Here is a 23519-nt window from a genome sequence, read left to right on the forward strand (position 1 = left end):
AGAATTCAAAAAACTCTGCCGCTTTTCCTAACAGGAAATCATCATAACATATTTTTAGAAAGACAACTGCCAACTCAATTTTGTGCAATAATAAACAAATATTGTTATTTCATTTGCATTTTAAGAAATGAATTGAAATCAAACAATACTTATTACTCCTCTATTTTGAAATAATTTTTATTTTTTTTTAATAAAAAAAGGGTTTTGCAAAATAATTTTCTTGTATCCCTAACATTTGGCAGCGATACCGCTTATTTCAAAGAAATTTGCCGTTTTTTGGTATCAGGAGTTCATAATTATTTACATATGTGTGTATGAGTGACAAGATCAAACATTAAATAAAGATTTTTAATTGACATTAAGCGGAATATCAAAGGTTTTGTATGACAACCTTTGTAATAACTTTCATGATATCCCTCGTATGTAAACAATGCGATTTAAAACATTAACGCAATTATCAAAAGAAATTTCAATTATCATACAAAACCTTTGATATTCCGCTTAATATCATTCAAAGATCTTTATTTAATGTATGATCTTGTCACTCATACACACATATGTAAATAATTATGAACTCCTGATACCAAAAACCGGCAAATTTCTTTGAAATAAGCGGTATCGTTGGGTATACAAACGAATTATTTTGCAACACCCTTATTTTGGATTAAACAAAAATAAAAATTATTTCAAAATAGAGGAGTAATAAGTATTGTTTGATATCAATTCATTTCTTAAAATGCAAATGAAATAACAATATTTTTTTTATTATTGCACAAAATTGAATTGGCAGTTGTCTTTCTGAAAATATGTTATGATGATCTCCTGTTAGGAAAAGCGGCAGATTTTTTTGAATTTTTGGCTTATGGTTAAGCATGAAATTAATTAGTTGAGCCTTGAATATGAAACGCTTTACTCTGACACATAGAAATCATCCCCATCTTTTATTTATGTACAAACTGGAAAAAAGAGGATAGTTTTGATGAATGATATTGGGTGTTGTGAAATAGGAAAAAAGGATCAATGAATGAATTCTGCAAATGAAAAATAATAATAAAATAATTTCAAAATTTTCTGAACTCCTATTACTTAAAGCGGCAAAAGTATTTGATTAATAAACTAAGAGTTTTACTACGTAATGAAAGAGTGTGACATGAAAATTGGCGTTGACCATTTTCTAGATTTTTTAAATAAAGTGCTAAATGCCATCTTAAATCACAAAGATCACAACAAATTTACATGATTACAGGAATATGATGTACACGATCCTATATTGAGATTTGAAAATTAAATTTTGAAATCTTATGATAATGTTTAAGAAACAAATAGAAGACATAATTTTCTAGTTTGACACATAATTTGCAGTTGTTGCAAAACAACTATGTATGCAAATTTAGAGCTGTTTAGGAAAAAGTAGGTATTATATATTTTCAGGTTAATTTTGGTAATAACTAAATCTGTCAATAAAATTCAGCTTTCAAACTTGTAACTAAGAATATAAATCTTATTTTAAACTGATGTGCAGTTCCAATTAGACTATTAAATATCTAGAAAGTTGAATTTCATCAAAATTTTTAAAAAATATTTTTTTATGATCTCCTGTTTTAAAAGCGGCTAAATTCTTTGAATTTTCTACCTATGAATAATAGCAAGCTACAGTGTGTAATTAGTTTTGGATTTCATTTGGAATGTAGGCAATATTTAGACAAAATAAAGTCACCCTAATTTAAAAAAATTTTAAGTGCATATATGGAAAATGCGTGTATGTTATAGCGGTTTGACATCAAAGCGTCTTTTTCTTTCCTGACGATTTTTCAAAGTATTCTGCCGCTATTAATATCAGGAGATCATAACATTCTATTAGATAAAGATGACGGAAGAAATTTAAAAAAATAAATTCTGAACGAATTTTTTTGGTATTGAAAGCGAAAGTTGCCTTTGAAGTACAAAATAATTTTTTTACAGCAAAAAAAATTTGTGTTAATAACTAATTTTCCCGATTTTGACCCAGTCGTCGCAAATATCCATCTTTGAAATATTTATCATTAGACATCCATATTGTCTATATTAGTGACATAGTAATGTAGATATAGATCAATAATCGGTAAAAATCTAAGTTGTTCTGTTTTTTCCTTATATCCCAGCCAATTATGGGCCGATTTTCTGGATTTTAAATAGCAACCGAAAGGATATATTTATGTATGAATCAAGTATGTAAATTATTGGCATGGCTATATCGACTCCGCTCTATAACGATCCAGGATATATATGCTTTGTGAGGTCGCAAATGAAAAATGTAGAAATTACAAACGGAATGACAAACTTATATCGCTCATTTGCTGCAACAATGTCATAACACAAAATACGTATTTCATTGAACTGAGTAATACAAAATATGCGCCGTTCTATAATAGTCTTTCATGTAGTTTCATCAGTGTTCAAAACTGTCAAAATTAAAATTCATTTTTCTCGTATATTTGACAAGTAAAACTTTGGATGAATACAGATTAGAAAGATATTAACATCTACTATTTAAATCAGGTTTTATTTCTGAAATCGCATGATTTGTTGAAAATTTATTTAAGCCGTTTTTCTCGAAACGAATTTTTTTTAATTATGACGTTGTTGCAGCAAATGAGCGATGTGAAGGGTATAATAAAGAACAGCTGTGCATTAGAAATAATATTTTCTGTAGAGTGTGACACAATATTACAAATGTTTTGTATATGAAAAATGTATATGAATGTGTGTGGATATGGTTGAGTGAATAAATATGTATGAAAGTGTGTATTATTGATGATGGTCTGCAATTGTATTTTAAAATGTAAAAATGTGCCTGCACTAAGGGTTTTTCTTTCCTCTTATTTCCTATTTCCATTAGGGCACATTTATGTTTGTTAACTTTTCAAAGAAAAGCACCGCTTTTCTATTGGGATCGCAGGAAAATTTGAACATATTTTTCCAACAAGAGAAACTCGTATACAATTGATGGTGTTTGCAAAACAAACAAAAAATCTTGGCACTTCAAAATGTTTAAAGTCATTTTTGATGCAGGGTAAATAAATTCTATGTAGTTTAAGATTGTGTAAATAATGGATTTGGAAAGTTGTTCAATTTGGATAAGACATGAGTTGATAAAAAATGTTAAACATGATTTAGCATGTTTTGGCACAAGACACATCTGTTTAGAATTTAATTTATGTTTTGCTATTATCCTTAAAATTTTCTTAAGCTTTTTTGAGTAATAGTTTACCACATATAAATATTAAATTTAGGGGCTTATTCTGTATCAAGAAATGTAAAGAGTTTTAAGTAATTTATATGGAAAGAATTTGCAATTTTTCTCAACTTTTCATTTTACAAAAATAACATCATTAAATATTTGCATGTATACATTTGCTTTGTTTAACATATTTCCTTTAAGCTATAAGATAATAAAGGGATGATTTGGAACGAATTGTATGCCTTTTTATGTTCCTTCTATAAGCCAACGATTCAAAGCAATTTGCCGCTTTTGATGCCAGGAGTTCATAATACTTTGACCATGTTTCTAACTCAAATGTTTGAAATATATTATTGCTTTATATTTGCATTAAATGTGTATTGAATTAAAATCAAACAATACAATGTTGAAGGTTCATAAACATATGGAACAAATTATGTATAAAAAAAATAAAAGGGTCTTGTTGTCTGCTAAATTATTCCTTTTGTGTTTGATGTCTATAGTTTGGCAATGTTGTCGATTATTTCAAAGAAATTTGCCGCTTTTAGTATTAGGAGTTCATAAATATTTGGTAAACGTCATAATAACAAGAATTTTATTCGATATGAAATGTCAATAAGTGGAATATTTCAGGATTTAAAAGTATATTTCAGAATCAAGCAATGCGTTACATTTTAAAGTTTTACTATTCATTAAAAAAAAAAATTGGAACACAAATTTAAAACAATTCAAAAACTTGGTATTTTCATATGTATGGGTCTTGTACCTACTTATAAATACAAACAATATCAATACCAAACAATTAAATATTTTTAATATTTCGTATCGATCCACAATTAAACTTGATTACATTCAAGACCCCTGAAAAGAGATTTAAACACTGAATAAACTGGGTTAGGCACAACTTTCCACCAAAAACATTATTTCAAGCATCGGTTCGGAACTGTAAACTATCGAAAGTGAATGCACAACATGGTTAATAGTCATTTCGGATTCGCGCCATCCAGTGAAGCTGCGGCGTACATTTGCACGATGTAGTATTCCAAACATAATAACCAAACGATAGACCTTTCAAAAGAATGCAAAATATCGATGATATCGCACACACATATTGTTTTATTTAAATTTATGCGCTTCCTCATAATGAATGACACTTTATTTCATTTATTAAAAATATTTGATTGGTTAAAAATAGACTGATACCAACTTTTTAATATAACGTTCGTCATGGAATCGCTTTCCGATCCATACGAATATGATTTAATGAATCTTGGTACACGTTTCTATATTAAGGTTTTAAAACTATATTTAGAAATCTTATGGTGATAAAAAAATAAATAAAACACACAATTTTCTACTTTGAGATATAACTTACAAGTAAGTATGCAAATATTGATATCTTTAAAACAAAAGCTAGGTATAATTACATCATTTTAGGCAAATATTGCAGTTATTACTATAAATAAATCTTTGAATTAAATTAAATTAAGCTTGTAACTACGAATATAAATTTAATTCTAAACTGATATGCAGTTCCAATTAGACTATTTAAATATCTAGAAAGTTGAATTTCATCAAAATTTTTAAAAAATAATTTTTTATGATCTCCTGTTTTAAAAGCGGCTAAATTCTTTGAATTTTCTATCCATAAATAATATCAAGCTACAGTGTGTAATTAGTTTTGGGTTTCATTTGGAATGCAGGCAATATTTAGACAAAATAAAGTCACCCTAATTTCAAAAAATTCTAAAATTCTAAGTGCATATGTATATGGAAATTGCGTGTATGTAGCGGTTTGTCATCAAAGCGTCTTTTTATTCCTGACGATTTTTCAAAGTATTCTGCCGCTATTAATATCAGGAGATCATAACATTCTATTAGATTCTGACCAAATTTAATTAACTCCTGGTATTGAAAGCAGAAGTTGCGTTTGAACTTGGTATATGGAATTTATAAGTTAAAGGGAGTCGAATTTGGGACCAAAAAATCACTGTTGGATGTAGATTTTGGGCTGGCGTCGTCATCGGTATATATTTTGTTAAGAATGACGTTGGCCTGGCCATCACAGTCAATACTAAGTTCGATGATTATAAACTTCTTTTCGTCTGAATTGAATTGTATGGACTCCAACGACATGTGGTTGAAACAGCGCTACGTACCACACAGCTCTTGCCACATTTTACATTCTACACTGGCCAACGATATCGTGCGATTTGACCCCGTTAGAAATGCGCTAGAATATAAGCTAACGCTCCTAGTATGTACTAAGATGTAGGATGTGGGGCTATTCTGATGATCTCGGGATTTGAAACCCGCTAGTTTCATCTGTATGAAGAGTAGTGGGTTTCAAATATGTCTCTTTGTCGGTTGTCGCACCCCATTTTTATCTTATTCATCCAGTGTAAAGATAAGCTGTATATATAACATATCTCTAGTCATACCCAGACGGATAAACCTGACGTAAAGAGGACACTTGTAAGGTTGCCAGAAATCTGTGGCCCACATATAAAGAGAAACGCAATTTATAATTTTTAAATCACAGCTAAAGGATATGTGTATCACTGGATAATCGGTAAACATGCAAGCAGACTTGTTAGCATAGCTGCCGGACCGGGGAAAAGAGATAATAAAAACAGTAATAAGACACAAATTATTGAATGAAAACATATTGAATGTTCTATCGGGGGTGTTGCTCTCATATACTTACTTATATGAGACCGACCTATAAATTCTATTTAACGCTTTTAATCTCTTAGGAATGATAATATCGATATACATATCATTAACATTCTATACATTCCTAACCAATAAATTGGTACATTCATACTTGTCCCAGAATTCTATTTCGATCGAAAGTGGAATTAATTCAGTATTTTTATACCCTTCACCTTCGTGAGAAGGGTATATATAACTTTGTCATTCCGTTTGTAATTTCTACATTTTTCATTTCCGACTCTATAAAATATATATATTCTGGATCCTTATAGATAGCGGAGTCGATTAAGCCATGTCCGCCTGTCTGTTGAAATCAATTTTCTGAAGACCCCAGATATCTTCGGTATCCAAATCTTCAACAATTCTGTTTTCTATTTAAAATCAGCAAAAATCGGTCCATAAATAACGGAGATATGAGCAAAAAACCGGGACAACCTCGATTTTTGATCTATATCTGGATTACTAATTCATTAATATAGACAATAGAGATGAGCGATATTTCCATACCTGTGATTTAATCACTGTGATTGAAAAATCACTGGTAACAACAGTTACTGAATATTGCAAGTAACAGATACAATTAAGTCGTTCTTTTATATTTTTCAACATACTGTTAAATGTTGTTCTTTTATTTTCTTCAACATTCGCAGGCAACGTTTTAGAAAAATCACTGGAACAACTGTAGTAACAGGTACTTTTAATATCGTTCTTTCACATTTTTCAACATACTGTTAAATGTCGTTCTTTTGTATCTTTCAACATTCATTAGTAACGTTTTTAAAAAATCACTGGCAACAAAACAAGAAAGTAACAGGTACTTTTAATGTCGTTCTTTTAAGTATTTCAACAAACTGTTAACGACATTTAATATTTTTCAACATTCACTGGTAACAACAGCCTATTTTTAGGCGCATAATTTTATTTATCTCCAACACAGTGTATAAAATAAAATGTTAAGTACCATATCAGTTAATTCTCTTAAAATTTTGTTGCATTTGCTTAATTTTGTTATTTTCCTATTTAAAAAAAAAACGTTTTTAAATCAGCAAATATTAGTTTTTGGTTAACATACGAGCAGATTTAAGAATGCAAATAATATATAATATATTCTTCTTAACATAATTGTTATTTTGTTTAAAATAGACAAAACGTGATCACGGTCACTGTTTAAAAGAACAGTGATTTATAAATCACGTTCACTGAGAACGACGTTATTCAAAAATCACGGGATCGCTCATCTCTAATAGACAATATGGATATCTAATGATAGATATTTCAAAGTCCATTGCAACGATGTAGATAAGGCTATAGTAAGTTGGACCTACAATGGGTCAAAATCGGGAAAAATATTTTTTAACCCGAAGTTTTTTTCATCAAAAAATTTTTTTGTTATAAATTTTTGTTCCAAAAAATCTTTTTTTAAAAAAAATTAAAAATCAGTTTTGAAAAACAATTAACAAAAAAAATTAAATTTTTTAGGTAAAAATATTTAAAAAAAATAATTTTAAAGTATAATTTGGTGAAGGTTATATAAGATTGGGCACAGCCGAATATAGCTCTCTTACTTGTTTTTATTTTCTTTCCATTTTTTTTTTGTTTTTATATAAAAGCGCTACGTGTAACTTCGTTTTTCAATATTGGCTGTCATCAGTAAATTTCGTAATCTTATATTTAAATTTCTATATATAAATTGATTTAATCTATAAAAAGATGTCGAAATTACCGAAATGTATTTTTTGACACAGTCAAAATGTTAAAAAAAAAAATATATAAAAGACTTAGTGACTTTCCAGGTTTAATAGACAAACACCTATTTCATATATTCAATTAATGATTTGGAAGCAGCGGCTTGGAAATCTTTTGTCGCCGTTGTGAAATCAGAAGGCTGAAAATTACGATTAATTACATACTTATAGACTTTTGAATTAGCTTTAACAATAATTAATATTTAAAAATGACGGAAGATAGTTATTAAGGTCGCTGGTATGAACATTTAATGGCAAATTACTGTTGGAGTATCATCGTATAAAATCTAAAAAAAAGCTTCTAACTTGTAAAATAATTTATTTAAATGGTGTAAAATCGTTTATTTTCGTTTTTTTTTTTTTGGTCAAAAAAGTTTATTGTTAAAAAAAATGTTTGAAAAAACAATTCCTTTAAAAAAATAATTTTTCCGATTTTAGCCCATATATAGGTCTGAATTACTTCATTGGAAATGTCTTTGAAATATTTATATCTATATTAAGGAATTAGTAAACCAGATATACACACAGTTACTAAAGTTTACATACGCCTGTGTCATTCATTCACTCACTTACTCATGACTGATGAGTCAGTGAATGAATGAGTCAGGCCTTGTATTTTTAAATACAAAAAAGGCCTAAAAAGTCAATCGAACGTATACTTTAGTAACTGTGTGTATATCAAGGTAGTAGTGGTTTTTGCTTATATCTCAGCCAGTTGTGGGCCGATTTCTAATAGCAACCGAACCGGTCTATAGCGGTTATGTATGTAAGTTATTTGGGGGCTACGGAAAGCTGATTTCAACATACATATTTACAGACTGACATGGCTATAACGACTCCACTATCTAAAATGATCAAGAATATATGAGAATACTTTATGGGGTAGCAAATGAAAAAAGTAGAAATTAAAAACGATATGAAAAACTTTGCCACTTATGGTATCGAATATACTTCAAATCAGTTTTAGTTTTAGCGGTACCCAAATCTTTGTCGACCTGTGTATAAAGTTTCACAAGTCAGGGATATGAATTTATGAAATTTTAACCTTTTCATAGTAATCTAGTCAGTAAAACAGATTTAATTTTTATTTTTTGTGTTTTTTTCTTCTGTCATTTCTTTATTATTTTGTTGTTTTTTTTTTTCAAAATTGATTTTCAGTTGTTTTTGTTTTTTATCCTGTTCTTAATTTTGTTGTTTTATATGTTTTTTGGTTTTTTGCATAAGTTTGTATGTAAGACGAAACTATTTCGATTTGATTTATAATCTTATAATTGATAAAATTTCTTTGTGTTTTTGTGTTGTTGCTGTAGAATAATTTCATTTTTGGTTTTTATATATATATTTGTATGTATATATCGAATAATTTTTATTAATTTATTTCTTTGGGTTTTTCAATGTTTTAATTTTATTTATATTTAAATGTTAATGCAATTTAGATATTTTATTTTATGTCATATACATATTTATATGTATAGTATTTATTTATTTAATTATGTATATAATTTTTTTGTTTGTAGAATAATAATGAATAATTAATTAATTATAATTTGAATTCAGTAATTGTTTTTTATTTTCGCTATCATTTCTTTCCACTTTTATTTATTTCATATATTTTTTTTTCTTAACACATTTCTTTTTGGGATTGTTTAGATACATTTTTTGAAAATTTAATTTGTATTGTGTTGAATAAAATAAATATACATCAATAATAAAACATTTAATACACATAATCGTTTGTTAAATTTATAATTTTTTTGTGTTTTGTTTTTTTTTTTGTGAATTTCTTCATAAAGTGTGCTGTTTTATATGATCAATTTAAATGCATACATCGTATATATTTTAAGTAGATTATATGTTTATGAATATTAAGGATTAAAAGTTTAGTTTTCTAATACAATTGTCATCCATGTTTCATTTGTTATCTTTCAATACATTGAGAGATTTAGAAATAATGTTTAAAAATGAAATTTTGTGAAATTTTTTTAATATATATTTCGTAAATTTTATTTTTTAGTTCAAAAAATCATTATATTTATATGAATTATGTACTATTTTTTAGTATTTATTTTTTTTAAATGGTCTCTGCATTCCATTTTATTTATGTTTTATTTGTTTCTTAATATTTTATTTATTATAATAAAATACCTCTAATCAGTATATATTTTTGTTTAATTTTGGGATTTTGTAACATTTATTTATATGTATAATTGCAATTTGTTTAAAAAACATTAATCAAAAAACAAAACGAAAAAATTGCATGAAAGCCTAAAATAAGTTTATTTGTTTTAATTAATAGTTAATACTTTTAAATATGTGTTCTTATGTATTTTTCTTTATATACTAAAAAATATGTTTTTATATATTAGATATTGTATATAATTGGAAAGTGATTTTTTTATTTATTTATTTATGCAACATATAATAATAATTGCTGAATGTCATTATTAAAAATTATTTTTTATTTTTTTTAGTTTTTTTTTTTGTCTTGTAAATATTTATATATAATTTTTGTAAAAATTATCAAGTTTTTCTTCAGTATTGTTTTGTCCGTTTGTTTCTGATTTTAATTTAACTCTTTAGTTTGTTTTAAATTTTTCTTTCTTTATTTCGTTTTATTTTTTTTTTTCTGCTACAAATTTTCATAATTTTTCTTTTTAAGCCGGTTTTTATAGTTTTGTATTTATTTGCAAAAAGCTTTTTTTCTAAATACTGTTATAAATTCAGATTTTTTATGTTTTGAGTTTGATTTTAGGAAAAAAATTTCAAAAGTATTTTAAATTATTTGAGAATGATTTAGAGATTTTGAAACTCAATTTAGAGCAAAAAAATGTCGTGATTTCCACAAGATATCTCGTTTAATCTCCTTGGCTATTGATAACTGTATTTAGTATACAACTTTTTACTAAGCTTTCAGCTTTCATTTTCTAGCATTAAAGCTTTGAAATTTACTCAATGAAACTACATAATAGAAAAAATATCAAAAAGCTTTGAATTAGATATTTGTCAAAAATTTCCTTTTCGAAAGCTTTAAAGCTTAATTGAGTTTCAAAAGTTAAACCTTGGTTTAGCTTGTATTATCACTTCTAAATTCAAAAGTTATCCAATCAATGTAATCAAACTTTCTTATGCTCACATTATGTTAAGATCTTTTAACATTTAAATAGTCTACCAAAATGTTTTAAAGTCCAAAAATATCCAAATTCTTTTATAGTTTATGCCAAATCTAGGGGATTTAAATAAAATTTTCTTACATTTCCATTTTTGTGTAAAAATTAGTTCTTCTCTTTAATTATTTCTTATATTTATAACTATTACATTAAAAAACCAGGCTATACTGGATTGCCCATAAAATTTTCCTTGTTCTCGATTGTGCATTTTGGATTGAGATTTTAAGAAACACAATTAGAGCGAGAAAGCTAAACGTAATGGAAGCTTTTAATTTTGCATGATGAAAACAAGAAGAATAAATATGTATATTTGTTCCAAATAGCTTGGATCTCGACTTTAGAACTCAATGTTCTAGAATCTATAATTAATTTAAAAATTTTAACACATTTTATATAAAAAATTTTTCTTATCCTGTGACATTATCATACAGGAAGGAAACTCAAAATCCAGCGAACAAGTAATATTCATGAAAAATTTTAACTTTTAGAAAACACAATTACAGCGCTTAAACCACATACATACATCGAATAAATTGTAAAAAGGCAAGCTTTGGCACAGCTCGAATACTTTACAAATATTTCAATAACTAAAAATTTAAAACATTTTTAAAATATAAACAAAAATTGTGTAAATGGAATGAATGTCTTACTTAATGTTCTTAATTTTTACATTGTATTTACATTTGTTTGTACTTTTATGTGATTGTGATGAAGTGTTTGTTAATTATAATAATTTAAAAATCAATAAAATATAAAATAGATTTTAGTTTTTAGTTTTTCTTTTTCCATATTTCTAGAGACGTTCTTCGGGTAGTGTTTTATCATAGTTGTTGTTTTTTTAAAGTTGTCTTTTGGTCGTCATTGTCATATTAGAGAGTTGTGTATATTTAGTCCGGTCCGATTAGGAACTTAAACCATTTTTTATATTGTGTAGACATTTTCTTTAAGCCTAAGAGGAAGTTTAGTGCAAAAGTTTGTTTTAGTTAGTTGTGAAAATTAATTTTGGATTTAAACTAAAATTAAATAATAAAAACAACCAAAAATATAAGTTTTTTGTAAATTATTGAAGCTTAAATCTTTAAAAAGTTATTCGCATTAGAATGTTTTCATAAGGCTCGATGGAATATTAAACAAACTCTTAAAATCTCCATTTAGTTCGATATTATGTTATTTTAATACAACATTTTGCCTTAACTTGTTTAATGTATACTTTTTAGCGTAGAAATTTTTTTAATTGTGTTTGCTGAAAGCTTTAAGTTTTGAAAGCTTTTCATATAATTAAATTAAACAATTTGTATTGGAAACGTAACACATATCGTACCAATTGTGTTCTCCGTTTTAATAAATATTTTGCATAAAGCTTTATCAATTTTGTATTCTACTAAAGCTTTTCAAATTTTTAATTGTGTTGCGGATTATCATTTAAATTGTGTAAACTTAAATAAGAAGAAACAATGACAAAACTTCAGAATGAATGGTAGTCAAGTTCGCTACTTTTCATAGTAGCGGTCAAAGGTCACGAACATATATTTTTTTTTTTAATTTTTTCGAGACATTTAAATTAAAAACCTAAATTCGTTAAAGTAAAATCGCTTCATTATTCCATTAAACAATTTTAATATTTGTTACAAATTTGTTGTCATTGCAAATTTATTTTAAATTAATATTGATTTACATTTCAACTCCATTGCATTTTTGATTAGAAAAAAAATTATTTTAACATTAGAATTATCGACTGTCGTATCAAGTTAGTTAACGACCTGTTGCTTGCTACCGAAGTAATGCTTTCGTTCGCTTTATTAGAAAAATATATCTGATTAGAGTTTCATTACCTGTAGACGCCAGAAAACGTAAACGTCTTCTTTACGACGACCTGTTGCTCGCTACCGAACTAATGCTTTCGTTCACTTTATTATAAAAATATATCTGAGTTGAGTTTTCATTCAAAATTCGGCTTCTCTATTTTCAACCTTATCTCAGTCGAACGAATTCCACCGAATACAAGAGATCGGGGAACAGACCATAAGCTTTTCGGAGTTTAAAAACTCCATCAGTTTTTATTTTAAATTATCAATATAATGTGGAATTGTAAAGCTGTTGTTTAAAAAATAAAAAATTGCAGATCTCTATTCCGAATCTGTTCTCATTTTTATTGTATTTAGGTAGTGATTTTTCTATAAATTTTTAGGAATTCTTGTTCACAAGATATCTCTTTGGCTCTTGATTGCTGTTTTAGTATAAAGCTTTTTGCTAAAAACAGCTTTAATTTTATTGCATTAAAGCCTTGAAATTAAATCAATGAAACTACATAAAGGGAAAATATTTAAAAGATTTTTAATTAGATATTTTGTCAACAATTTTCATTTCGAAAGCTTAAAGCGATTGTAAATATTATTTTAGCTTTTGAGCTTGAATAGCTTTAATTTTCTTATTAAAATTTACTAAATAAAGCTATGTAGTACAAAAATAACGAACTTTTAATTGAAAATGTGTACGAATCCTTATTAATGATTTAAATTAATGCAATTATGTAATTTTTGTTAGAATAATTTGCATTTTCTTGCATTAATGCTTTGAAATTTACTCAATGAAACTACATAATAGAAAGTTATCAGCTTTAAAATTGTAAGCTTTAAAATTTACTCATTGAAATTAAATACATAATAAAAAAAATATCAAAAAGCTCTTAATTAGATATATTGACAATAATTTCCTCATCGAAAGCTTTAAAGCTTAACTATTTTAAGGCATATAAATATTATTATTTTTGGAGTTTCACCTTGAATAGCTTTAATTTTCTTTTGATTAGAGCTTTAAAATTTAGTAAATAATACTATGTAGTACAAAAATAACGAGCTTTTAATAGAAAATGTTTACGAATATTTAATGAAAGCTTAATGACTTAAATTAATGTAATAATGTTATTTTTGTTTGAATAATTTAAGCTTTCGTTATTTTATTAAATTTTGGGTTCAAATCTTTAATATTTAAAACAAGAAATTAAGTTTCTGATTACTTTTTTATCTGAATTCTTTTTCCTAAAACCATTTTGTATAAAGTTTTTAGTAGAATTTCTATACTATTGATTTGTTTGCGAGTATGTATGTAGTATTTTTAGGTAAAACGTTTATAAATCGACATGTAAATGAAAATTGAATTAAAAAAAAGACATTAACTAAATAAAATGTTTAAATTGTAGTAATTACAGTTAGATTTTTAGATAAAATGTTTTTTGTTTGTATATATATTTATATTTTTTTTTAATTTACACCATCATTTTGTTGTTTTTTGTTTTTTTTTTTAAATCAAAATAAAATTGAAACAAAATTTTATGTTTTTCTTTCTGCTACTAATATTTATAAATATTTTATTTTATTTATGTATTTGTTGTTTATAAATTACTTAAGTTTTGTTTTGTTTTTCTTTCAATAATATAATAATTTCTTTTTTCGTTATATAATTATTTAACTCTTTTTTTTTTTTTGTTTTTGTCTGTCTGCTTTTATCATCAACTTTTATATATAAATTCTGGTTTTGAATTTAAATTAAAAATATTGTTTTGTTTTTATTTTTTTTTTTTTTTTGTTAATTTTTGTTTTCTTTAACCAATGCTGTTATTTTGGCTTTATTTTGTTTAAATATGTTGTTATTAATCATTGCCACAGTTATTGTAATATTTATTTATTTTGATAGTTTCTTTTTTTTTAAGATATTTTTTTTAATGCAAACGAAATATAAGTTTTTTGGTTTTAAATGAAATCTACGTTTTTTTAACTCTATTTTTATATGAATTTGTTTTTTAAAAGTGTTGTTTTTTAATGTTTAACATAATTTAGCTTTTTCATATTTATTTTAATTGTCTTTAATGTCTGCTACTTTAGTTTTAACGAATTTGCTTTTAAATATTTTTGTTTATTTATTTAATTTTTTTATTTATTTATTTTTGTTTTTAGAAAAAAAAAGTTCTAGTTTGTGCTATTGGTGGTATTTTGAGCATTTTTATTTTATTTTTTTTAATAAAGAAAATTTTGTTGTTGGTTTTCAAAATTGTCAAATTTGTTTGTTATTTTTTGTGTGTTATGTTTTTAGCTGCCCGTTATTCAGTTGCAAATAACTTAATCCCTTAAAAAAAGTGGTCTACTTAAAGCTTAACACTTTCTTAACAAAAGCTTTAATAACTTTAATAGATTTGTTTTGTGAGGATTGTTTAAATTACTTGTAACATAAATTGACAATTTTATGGAATTTTCTTTACGATCTCAGTTTTAATTAAATAAACACTTAGGCTAGTTTTAAATGTTTTTGTTTTTATTATTATTATTATATAAGTAAGTATATTGTTATTAGTAGGTATGCATATAGTATGGTACTTATACGTAATATTTTTTTTAAATAATTTTTTATATATTTTATTTTATTTATTTAATTTAATAATGATTTTGTTTGTTTGTAAGGTACACATAATATTGAATGATATATATAGTAAGTACATTTATTTCCTGTTGTATATAATGTTTTTTTGTTTTTGTTTTGTTTTATCTTTTGCAATAAATTTCAAGTATATTTTTATTTTTTATGTTCAGTAACACATCGATAAGATGAAAAATATATTAGTATATGAAACTGTATTTAATTTTCTATAACATTCTATTTGTTTTACCAAAAATTAACTTATTTTTTTTTTCAAAATACAGCAAAAAATGTTGTTTTTCTGTGTGTAAATAATTAGACATCTATACATTATTAGTTTTTTTTTTAGTAGTACACTTATTCTTCCATCCATTTATGATTATTGTATATGAATTATGTTTTGTTTTTACTAAAACTGAACGAAATTTATATTAAACATTGATTTGTTTAGTTTGTATATATAGAAAAAGTTTTTTGTATACATATATTTATTTATTTATATATTATTTGTTTATAGACTTATTTACTACCAATATTAATTATACAATATTTTATTTTATTTATTTAATGGTTATGCTTTCAAATTTCAGTTAAGACTATTTTGAGTTGACAAAACGTTTTGAAGTTTAAACTAAAGGGCTGGTTTATAGAAAACTTCATATATTCATATTATCCAAACTCAAAAACTTAACTAGACTTTTGAAAACATTTTAAGCAAAATAATAAGTTTTTAAAATCGCAAAAAAATAGAGAATTATTCTCATCATATTCTAACATTCCAAGTTATGCCTTTTTCGAACCTTTGTCGTGCCAATTAATAACGATTTAGTTTAAATAAAAATATAAAATTTCTTTAAAAAAATTTACATTCAATTTAACATTAAATAAGTTTAGAGAAGAAATTTTATATTCTTCCTTAAAATGATAATATATAAATAAATTATAAAATATATATTAAAAATATCCAACTGACCCCTGATTTTTTATAAAAGGAAACAAGTGCTTCAGCTTTCAAAAACAAACCTGAGAATTTTACGTAAAATAAGCTAAAAGTATTGAAAGTTGAAGTTTTATTCATTTTGGGAAATACGCTAAAAACAATTTCAAAACAATGTAAGTAAATCATAAAAATTTACAAAATGGTCATCAAGGGAAGTTTGAAAGGGCAAATTAAATAAATTTAATTTTAATTAACCTAAAGAGAACAGAATATTCAAAATAATTTTGAATATTTACAAAATGAAACAAAAAATTTTGATAAATTAAAACAATAGCTTTTCAAAATAATATTTAAATTTAAAATATATTTAAAAAATTTAAACTTTAACAAATATATAATTAAAAAATAAAATTTTACAAAAAAAAAATTCGAAATTACTTTAAAATTATGTATATGTAATTGAAAAACAATATTTTGAAAATTAAAAAAAAAAAATTTTAAAAATATTCTTTAAATAAATAAAAGTTTGATAAACAAAATTGAAGACATATGAAAAAAATCGAACATTTAAAAAAAAAATATTTCGAAATTACTTTAAAATTATAATTAGAAAAAATAAAAAAAATTACTTATTTTTTAATTTTAAAAAAATATGTTGAAAATTATAGAAAATATTCAAAAATTAAAAAAAATATTTTTCTTTAATACTTTTGAAAACAAAAATAAAAATAATTTTTATCAAAAGCAAAAAATAGTAAATTTTTTTAAATTTTAAAAATAAATTCCAAAAATAGTTTTCAAAATTAAAAAAAAAAATAAAATTTTTATAATATTAAAACATATATTAAATAAAATTAAAAATCGAAAATTTAAAATTAAATTTTTTTCCAAAAAATACAAATTAGTTTTCAAAATTAAAAAAAAAAATAATTTTTATAAAATTGAAACATATCTCTGTTTAAAGAAAATCGAAAATTTAAAAAAAGAATTGAAATAACTTTTGAAAATTTACGTTAATGGTTTTCAAAATTAAAATTACTTTAAAATTATAATTAAAAAACCTAAATACATATGTACTTATTTTTTAATTTTTAAAATTTAAAAAATATGTTGAAAATCATGGAAAAAATTCCGAAATATTAATAACTAAGAAAAAGTTTCTTACAAATTCCCCATTTCAACGATCATTTTGTTTTAAATTTATAAATACCAAAAAAAATTAAATTTTCTAATCTTCCCCTTTTTACTTCTTCTTAGCTTCTGTTTTTGTGGTTTGTTTCACCGGTGTTTGTTTCGCAGATTCTTTTTCTTTGCCAGCGGAAGCACTTGCTGTTTCCTTTTCTTTTTCATCATTCGTTTTAACTGTGGTCTCTGCAGCTGGTGGCTCAGTTGATGTTGTTGCGGACGCTGCTTCTTCCTCCTCTTTCAAAACCCCCGTTTCTCTTGGTTCCACATCCTTCTTATCGTTAGATGTATTCGCGGGTAAGGCCTTCAATATCGCATGCACTTCTTCGGCCACAGCCATCAAAACGAATTCGAATTGTTGTCTTGTGGCTACCAAGCCGGCTCTTTGGTCTCTTAAATGTTCTAAAGTGGCTGCTATGTCGATTTCTCTAGCGCCCTTGTTCATGCGACCCAACACGAGATCGAGTAGTATGTAGGCACCTGTACGACCAGCACCACCACTGCCGTGCACCACAATGGGGCAGGAACGGCCGCGGTAGGATTTATTGACTTTTCTGTAAAATAAGAAATATATGCATAAGAAAATGAACCAAATAAAACCTATAAACATTTTTCAAATCTAGATTTCGACTATTTTGAGTTATATAAGAATAATTTGTGATAATTAACCCACCTTCTGAAATCCAATAAGGCTTTAGCTTGTGCTGGTACACCAGCCTGTGGCCAAGATAGGAAATGGAATTGTGTTACTGTGCGTGTTTCACTTGTGCGTAAATTCTTCAAATAGAAAGATCTCACGAGATAATCGTCACACCAAATATGCTCACTAACCAAATGAACCTGAAAATAATTCATAACGAAAATACTTTTATATAATTCCGCCACTTCTTAAATAAGTTGTACCAGAAGTACCTCATAGATGTGATAAACCTCGGCACCTTCTTCGGGCCAATAACGAGCACAGGCAATTTCACCGTTTTCTTGTAAACGACACAAGGCCACAATGACAACAGCACCCTGTTCCCAAATCATTTGCCAAAAGTGAGCCAAGGTAGTAGGCAAAGGTCCCTGAGCGGCCACATAAGCCGGGGCACGAGGATCATGATCGGTCTGTAATGATAGAAAAAATTAAGTAAAAGTTGTGTAATTATGCACTCATTGTCACTTACAATTGTCGAAGCATTAACATAATCTAAACCTTCAGCATTGGCCAAATGATTGAGTACAACGCGAGAGTGATCATAGGGTAGTGGAGCACCAGGTCTATTCAAATTTGCACATTGTGGCTGCAAGGCGGCATCACGGGCACTTGGTTCAGCTTCATAGCGACACAAAGCTTCCCATTCCCGTTGCAAACGACCCTTGTTTCTCAAATGATCCTCCATATAGGACTAAAAAAACATACAGACATTTTATTGTAAATTCCACCAAGTACAGATTAAACAATAAAAACCTACCAAAACCATATGACCCGTCGAAATGTCCATATTTGTTAGAGCTGGTTCTTCACTCCATGATGAAGTACTAGATCGTGACGAGGGTGGTCTATCATTTTCTTTGGTCAGTGATGTTATGCGACCACTGGCGACCGGTTCAGCAGCATTGCCTTTACCGGCCATGCGAGCACGACAGAGATCTTGATAGTCTTTGCTACAACTCTCTGCGCCCGCTATGCCTGATTGAAGTCCGCCTAGTTTATCTCGTTTTTTATCGTGCCGTTTAATTAAGATCAATGTAATAAAAATGACAATTATGGCAGCAGCTCCTGCTCCAGCAAACATAAAGACCATTATGTGTGTTACATCGGGTGTTTGATCGGCCAATTCAATGCGTGCCGCAGAGACACCGCCATCATCGTCACGTTTGATTTTGTCACCAACACCAGCTCGTACCACAGTGACACCCAGGCGTCGTAGAATATTATTCTTAACGCCACGATTTTCATTAATAGCGCGAGCTATATCTGTGGCGGTCTTGCGTTCGGGGTTGTTTGAGTCCACCCGGAATGAAACTTCATGCGGTTGAACGCTTTAAATGGAAAAAATATAAATTTTAGACAGTAGTTGTTATGAAAATGTTGTAATGCTTACGTTAAATAAGTAAAGTACCCCTGCATATGTAAAATATTCGCCAATTCATTCATAATGCGTACACCATCACTCCAACTGTCAATACTTTAAAATTATTTAATTAAGAATTAAACCTTCTTTCCACACATTTAGCTTTACAAATACTTACGGGTTTTTTACAAACACATGCGCATACTCAGTATCTACAGTGTGAGGAGCATGATCTTCATCTGAATGTTCCTTGACGACTTTCTTCTTCTTGATCGCTTCATTACTGCCCTTTATATGAGCCGGCAAATGTTCTTTGTTTTCAGTTGAATTTGTCTTACGAGTCAAGTCCTCTTTGGCTGAGGGTGGTGGCCCCACAAGAGGTCCTGGTTTCTTGACATCCAAACGTTCGTGTCGCGTAAATCCCAACATATTGGCCAGCAATTCACGTGCCTTTTCCTTGCGTCTCTCTTTGTCGTAGACATTTTCCAGTTCCTGTTCCTCATTCATGGATATAAGACCTCCTTCGGTGAACACCTTTTCCGGTCTGTGATGTTTAAACTTTTTGGGATAGGCATTCGAAGAAAGCATGGCTTCCTCTTCCAAAGGTGTCAAAGAATTTCTAAAAAGACTTTCCTCTATGTCAAGGGTATTGGGTAAATCATCCTCAACTGGAGCCGGTCTTCGTTTAAAAGTTAAAATTTCATTACTATCTAAAGGTTCTTGCAACTGCACATTGTTGAACAAAGGAGGTTGTTGCTCCAAACCTTTTTCCACGGCCAATTCACGGAAAAAAGATCTTTGTTCTGGCAGGGGATTAGCGACACCCTTGCGAGCACTGGTACGTTTATAGGGACCAAAGTTGTCTGGAAAGTACAATTCATTTGTTTCGTTAGGGTCATCAGGTACATAAACAGGAACTCCTGCTGGCATTGGTAGATTTTCGAGTTGTTCTATAACCCTATCGGGAGTACGTTCAAATGGCTGGGGATCTGGTTCAGAGTCCGCAAGAATTTTATACAACTCCATGCTATTCTTAAGAGCATGCTTTTGTTCATTTACCAATTCAGTCTCTCGCTGGTTCTGTTCTCTTTGTATGCGATCACGTTCTTGTTCTAAGAATACATCCATAACATTTGGAGGATTCATTTGAGATTCGCGGTGTCTATCGAATTCGCCAAATTGAGTTAGTTCCAAGGGTTCATTGCGTAATTGACGATCTTGTAATTGCAATTGATGGAAAATCGTATTGATGCCATTCGACGAAGGGGCTTGTTTCTTTAGGGGCGGATAGAAAAGTTTATTCGAGAAGATTTCATCAGCAGGAGTGAAACGTACGAATGCCATGGCACCAGCCGGATCAAAATCAGTGGGTATAGGAGCTAAATTAGCGCAGAGGTTTGGTGGGAGTTGTGTTTGTCTTTGCATTGAGAAAAGTGTACCCTGTATGCGGCACTGAACATAGGGATGATCCCAGCCTAGCCCGGCGCCCTGTAATTCCTCGAGCATAGTGGCGAGTAGTCGCGATTGGTCTTCCGTGAGAGGGGTTCTGTAAATAAAAGGAATTGTAAGATTATCAAGCGTTTAAGTTGCTTCATAAACTTACTTTTCAATGTCCTCCATATCGACGCCAGTGGTTGGTATGCATTTTCCAAAGATGTTGTCTAAAAAAAATAAAAAAATTTAAAAAAAAATTCAAGTTGGGAAATTAATTGCCAACAACTCACCATCGAAACAGACTTCACTGTTTTCCAAACACAAGGTACGGACAAATTTGCAACCTAAAAGAGAAACACAAGAAAAATACCTTAATTGAAAACAGTTGCCCAGCACTACTTAATTAATTAGACTATATAAACGTTTCACAAAGTACATTTGTTGCGAAAGTGTTGCACTACTTTTAAAGCTGTGTGTTAACGTAATCACATCCGCTTCAAAAGAAATGTAAATTAAACAGCAATTTCTGCTTCGAATACTAAACTGTTATACGGCATTAATTTTTAATTTCAGCACTGCAGCTTCCGTTTGTCAACTATTGTAAAACAGTTTTGGTATGTTTAATGGCACACTATGCCTCAGGTCATAGTTGTCTCCCAAAGGCATTCGAGGAATGTTTAATCTTTTGTATGGCTGCCCAAAGGTGGTTCAATTTGAAAACATTTCCCCCCTAAATACTCCCAACGGCCTCCATTAAAGCACTTTCAATTGCATTGTTGTTTACGAAGAACAAAAATGAAATATTATTGGATTTAAGGATGGCAAAATTGAAATGTGGTAAGAAATCTTTTTCATTGTACAGAGAGTAAAGATGTGCTTTAGAAATGAAATAACTGTTTTCTTGCTCTAAAACCATTTTAAGAATTTGCAAAGTGTTTGGGTAAATTTATTCGACTTTGGCATATTTCCTGGAAAATCTTATTGGTTATTGTTCTTGGTAGAACATTTGCTTTTTGCAAATACTACAATATGATGAATGAAAGTTGGCTGGACTACATGACAGATTTTTCATGGTAAATCTTTTATGGCTCAAAAACTTAATCTGAGAATTTTAGACATTTAAATGCTTTGTGATAATTCCCGGAACTAACTCAAACGAATTTCATCTGTTTTGGATCATAATTTGGAAAAAACTATGTTTTCTTAAATCATTGATAAATTGTGAAATTTTTTGCCACTTGGACAAGTTAAGCGATAAGTTTTCTTTTCGAATAAGCGTTTAAAATAATTGAATAATACCACTTACAAAGTGATTTCAGATTGTATCAAAAGGCAAAGCTACACTAACCCGTAGGGAGAAATACAGGCAAAGGGTAAAATATTTGTTGCCAAAGTTATCGAATTTCTAGTTAATCATTAGTTAATAGTTGGAGGGCTGAAGTTATTTTAAGTTTTAAATAACTTCTGATCTTTAGTCATGATGAACATGATGGGGAAAAAGCTGGTCAAATTACAATAGAGAATGAAATTACATAACATGTTATTATCAACCAGATTCTATTTATGCCGACCACTGATCTAGTAAATCAAGACATATGCAAAACTGAATTTCCAAACTTATTACGAAGTAGTTATTATATAATCAATATTAAATTATCTAATAATCTTTTAAAGATACTAAATAATGCAAACATAAATATTTAAAGTTTAAAATCGGTACATTACGAAATCTACAAAGAACGTATTAAATTGTTCAGCTTCATCATGCTAATTTGATTAATCTTAGTCTTTATTTGACAAAAACTAAAATTCTACGAATTTAAATCACAAAATTCATGTGAAAATGAAAGATTTAACAACTATAACCAGAACTCATACATAAACTGATACAGTCACACAAATACCATTAACAGATTGTATCTAGTTAAGCCAAAGATTAACACGCAATATAATTATTGACAGAGTGTTCTTTGATGGCTAAAATACATACATTTGAACACTTTACTACACACTCCTATATATACGGATACATATGTACATTAGTATGGCCCTATTTGTATTTAAATTAAAGTTTGATTCATTTCTATGAAAATAACAAAAAATTTCTTTTTAGGTTTTTGTTTTGATTTTTCTCATATTTGTTTCGAAGAAACTACAAGTAATTATGGTAACATACATACGAAAACAGTTAATCTAACTAAACTTGAAAAGTTCAGATTTCTACGAAAAGTCGATTTCATAAAATCCATAAAGTCGACTATTTTTTTAAATTTCGTACCAAAGTATAACAGTATTCCGACTCTCTATTTTTTAAAATTACTCTCTCACATATACGGGTACGCTGCATGAATGAAATAAACAAGATTGCGACATCGACAATTCCGTTATTTTAGTGTACTCTTTTACTCTTTTTTGGTGACGTCTTATGTTTTGAATGTAAAATACTTACATTTTATATGAAATTTCAAAACAAATAGTGAAAAATAAATAAAAAAAATTAATTAAAAATTAAAATGTGTTGTGCAGTCAAAAATTGCAAAATAGTAATAACTAGGATCGCCCGGTCAGAATATCGCTTTTTACCACTTTTTGATGTTTTAGATGTTTTTTAAAGCTTTTCTACCATTTTTAAATTAAACCAAG

General features: G+C 27.8%; 1 protein-coding gene across 2 annotated transcripts in view; it reads right to left on the reverse strand.

Moving 5' to 3' along the window:
• Positions 1–17353: 17353 nt before the first annotated feature.
• The window catches only part of IA-2 (tyrosine phosphatase IA-2), a 48947-nt gene continuing 42781 nt past the window's right edge, over positions 17354–23519 (reverse strand). For both annotated transcript variants that reach the window (XM_065501839.1, XM_065501840.1), the window contains exons 3-11: positions 21167–21220; positions 21046–21103; positions 19621–20988; positions 19473–19556; positions 18840–19410; positions 18552–18773; positions 18295–18492; positions 18056–18222; positions 17354–17936 (exon numbers count right to left, since the gene is read on the reverse strand). In XM_065501839.1, the coding sequence (XP_065357911.1) occupies positions 17441–17936; positions 18056–18222; positions 18295–18492; positions 18552–18773; positions 18840–19410; positions 19473–19556; positions 19621–20988; positions 21046–21103; positions 21167–21220 (3218 nt within the window). In that variant the 3' untranslated portion in view covers positions 17354–17440. The remainder of the gene's footprint in view (positions 17937–18055; positions 18223–18294; positions 18493–18551; positions 18774–18839; positions 19411–19472; positions 19557–19620; positions 20989–21045; positions 21104–21166; positions 21221–23519) is intronic.

The sequence above is a fragment of the Calliphora vicina genome, chromosome 2 (assembly GCF_958450345.1).
Source record: "Calliphora vicina chromosome 2, idCalVici1.1, whole genome shotgun sequence".
NCBI lineage: Eukaryota > Metazoa > Arthropoda > Insecta > Diptera > Calliphoridae > Calliphora > Calliphora vicina.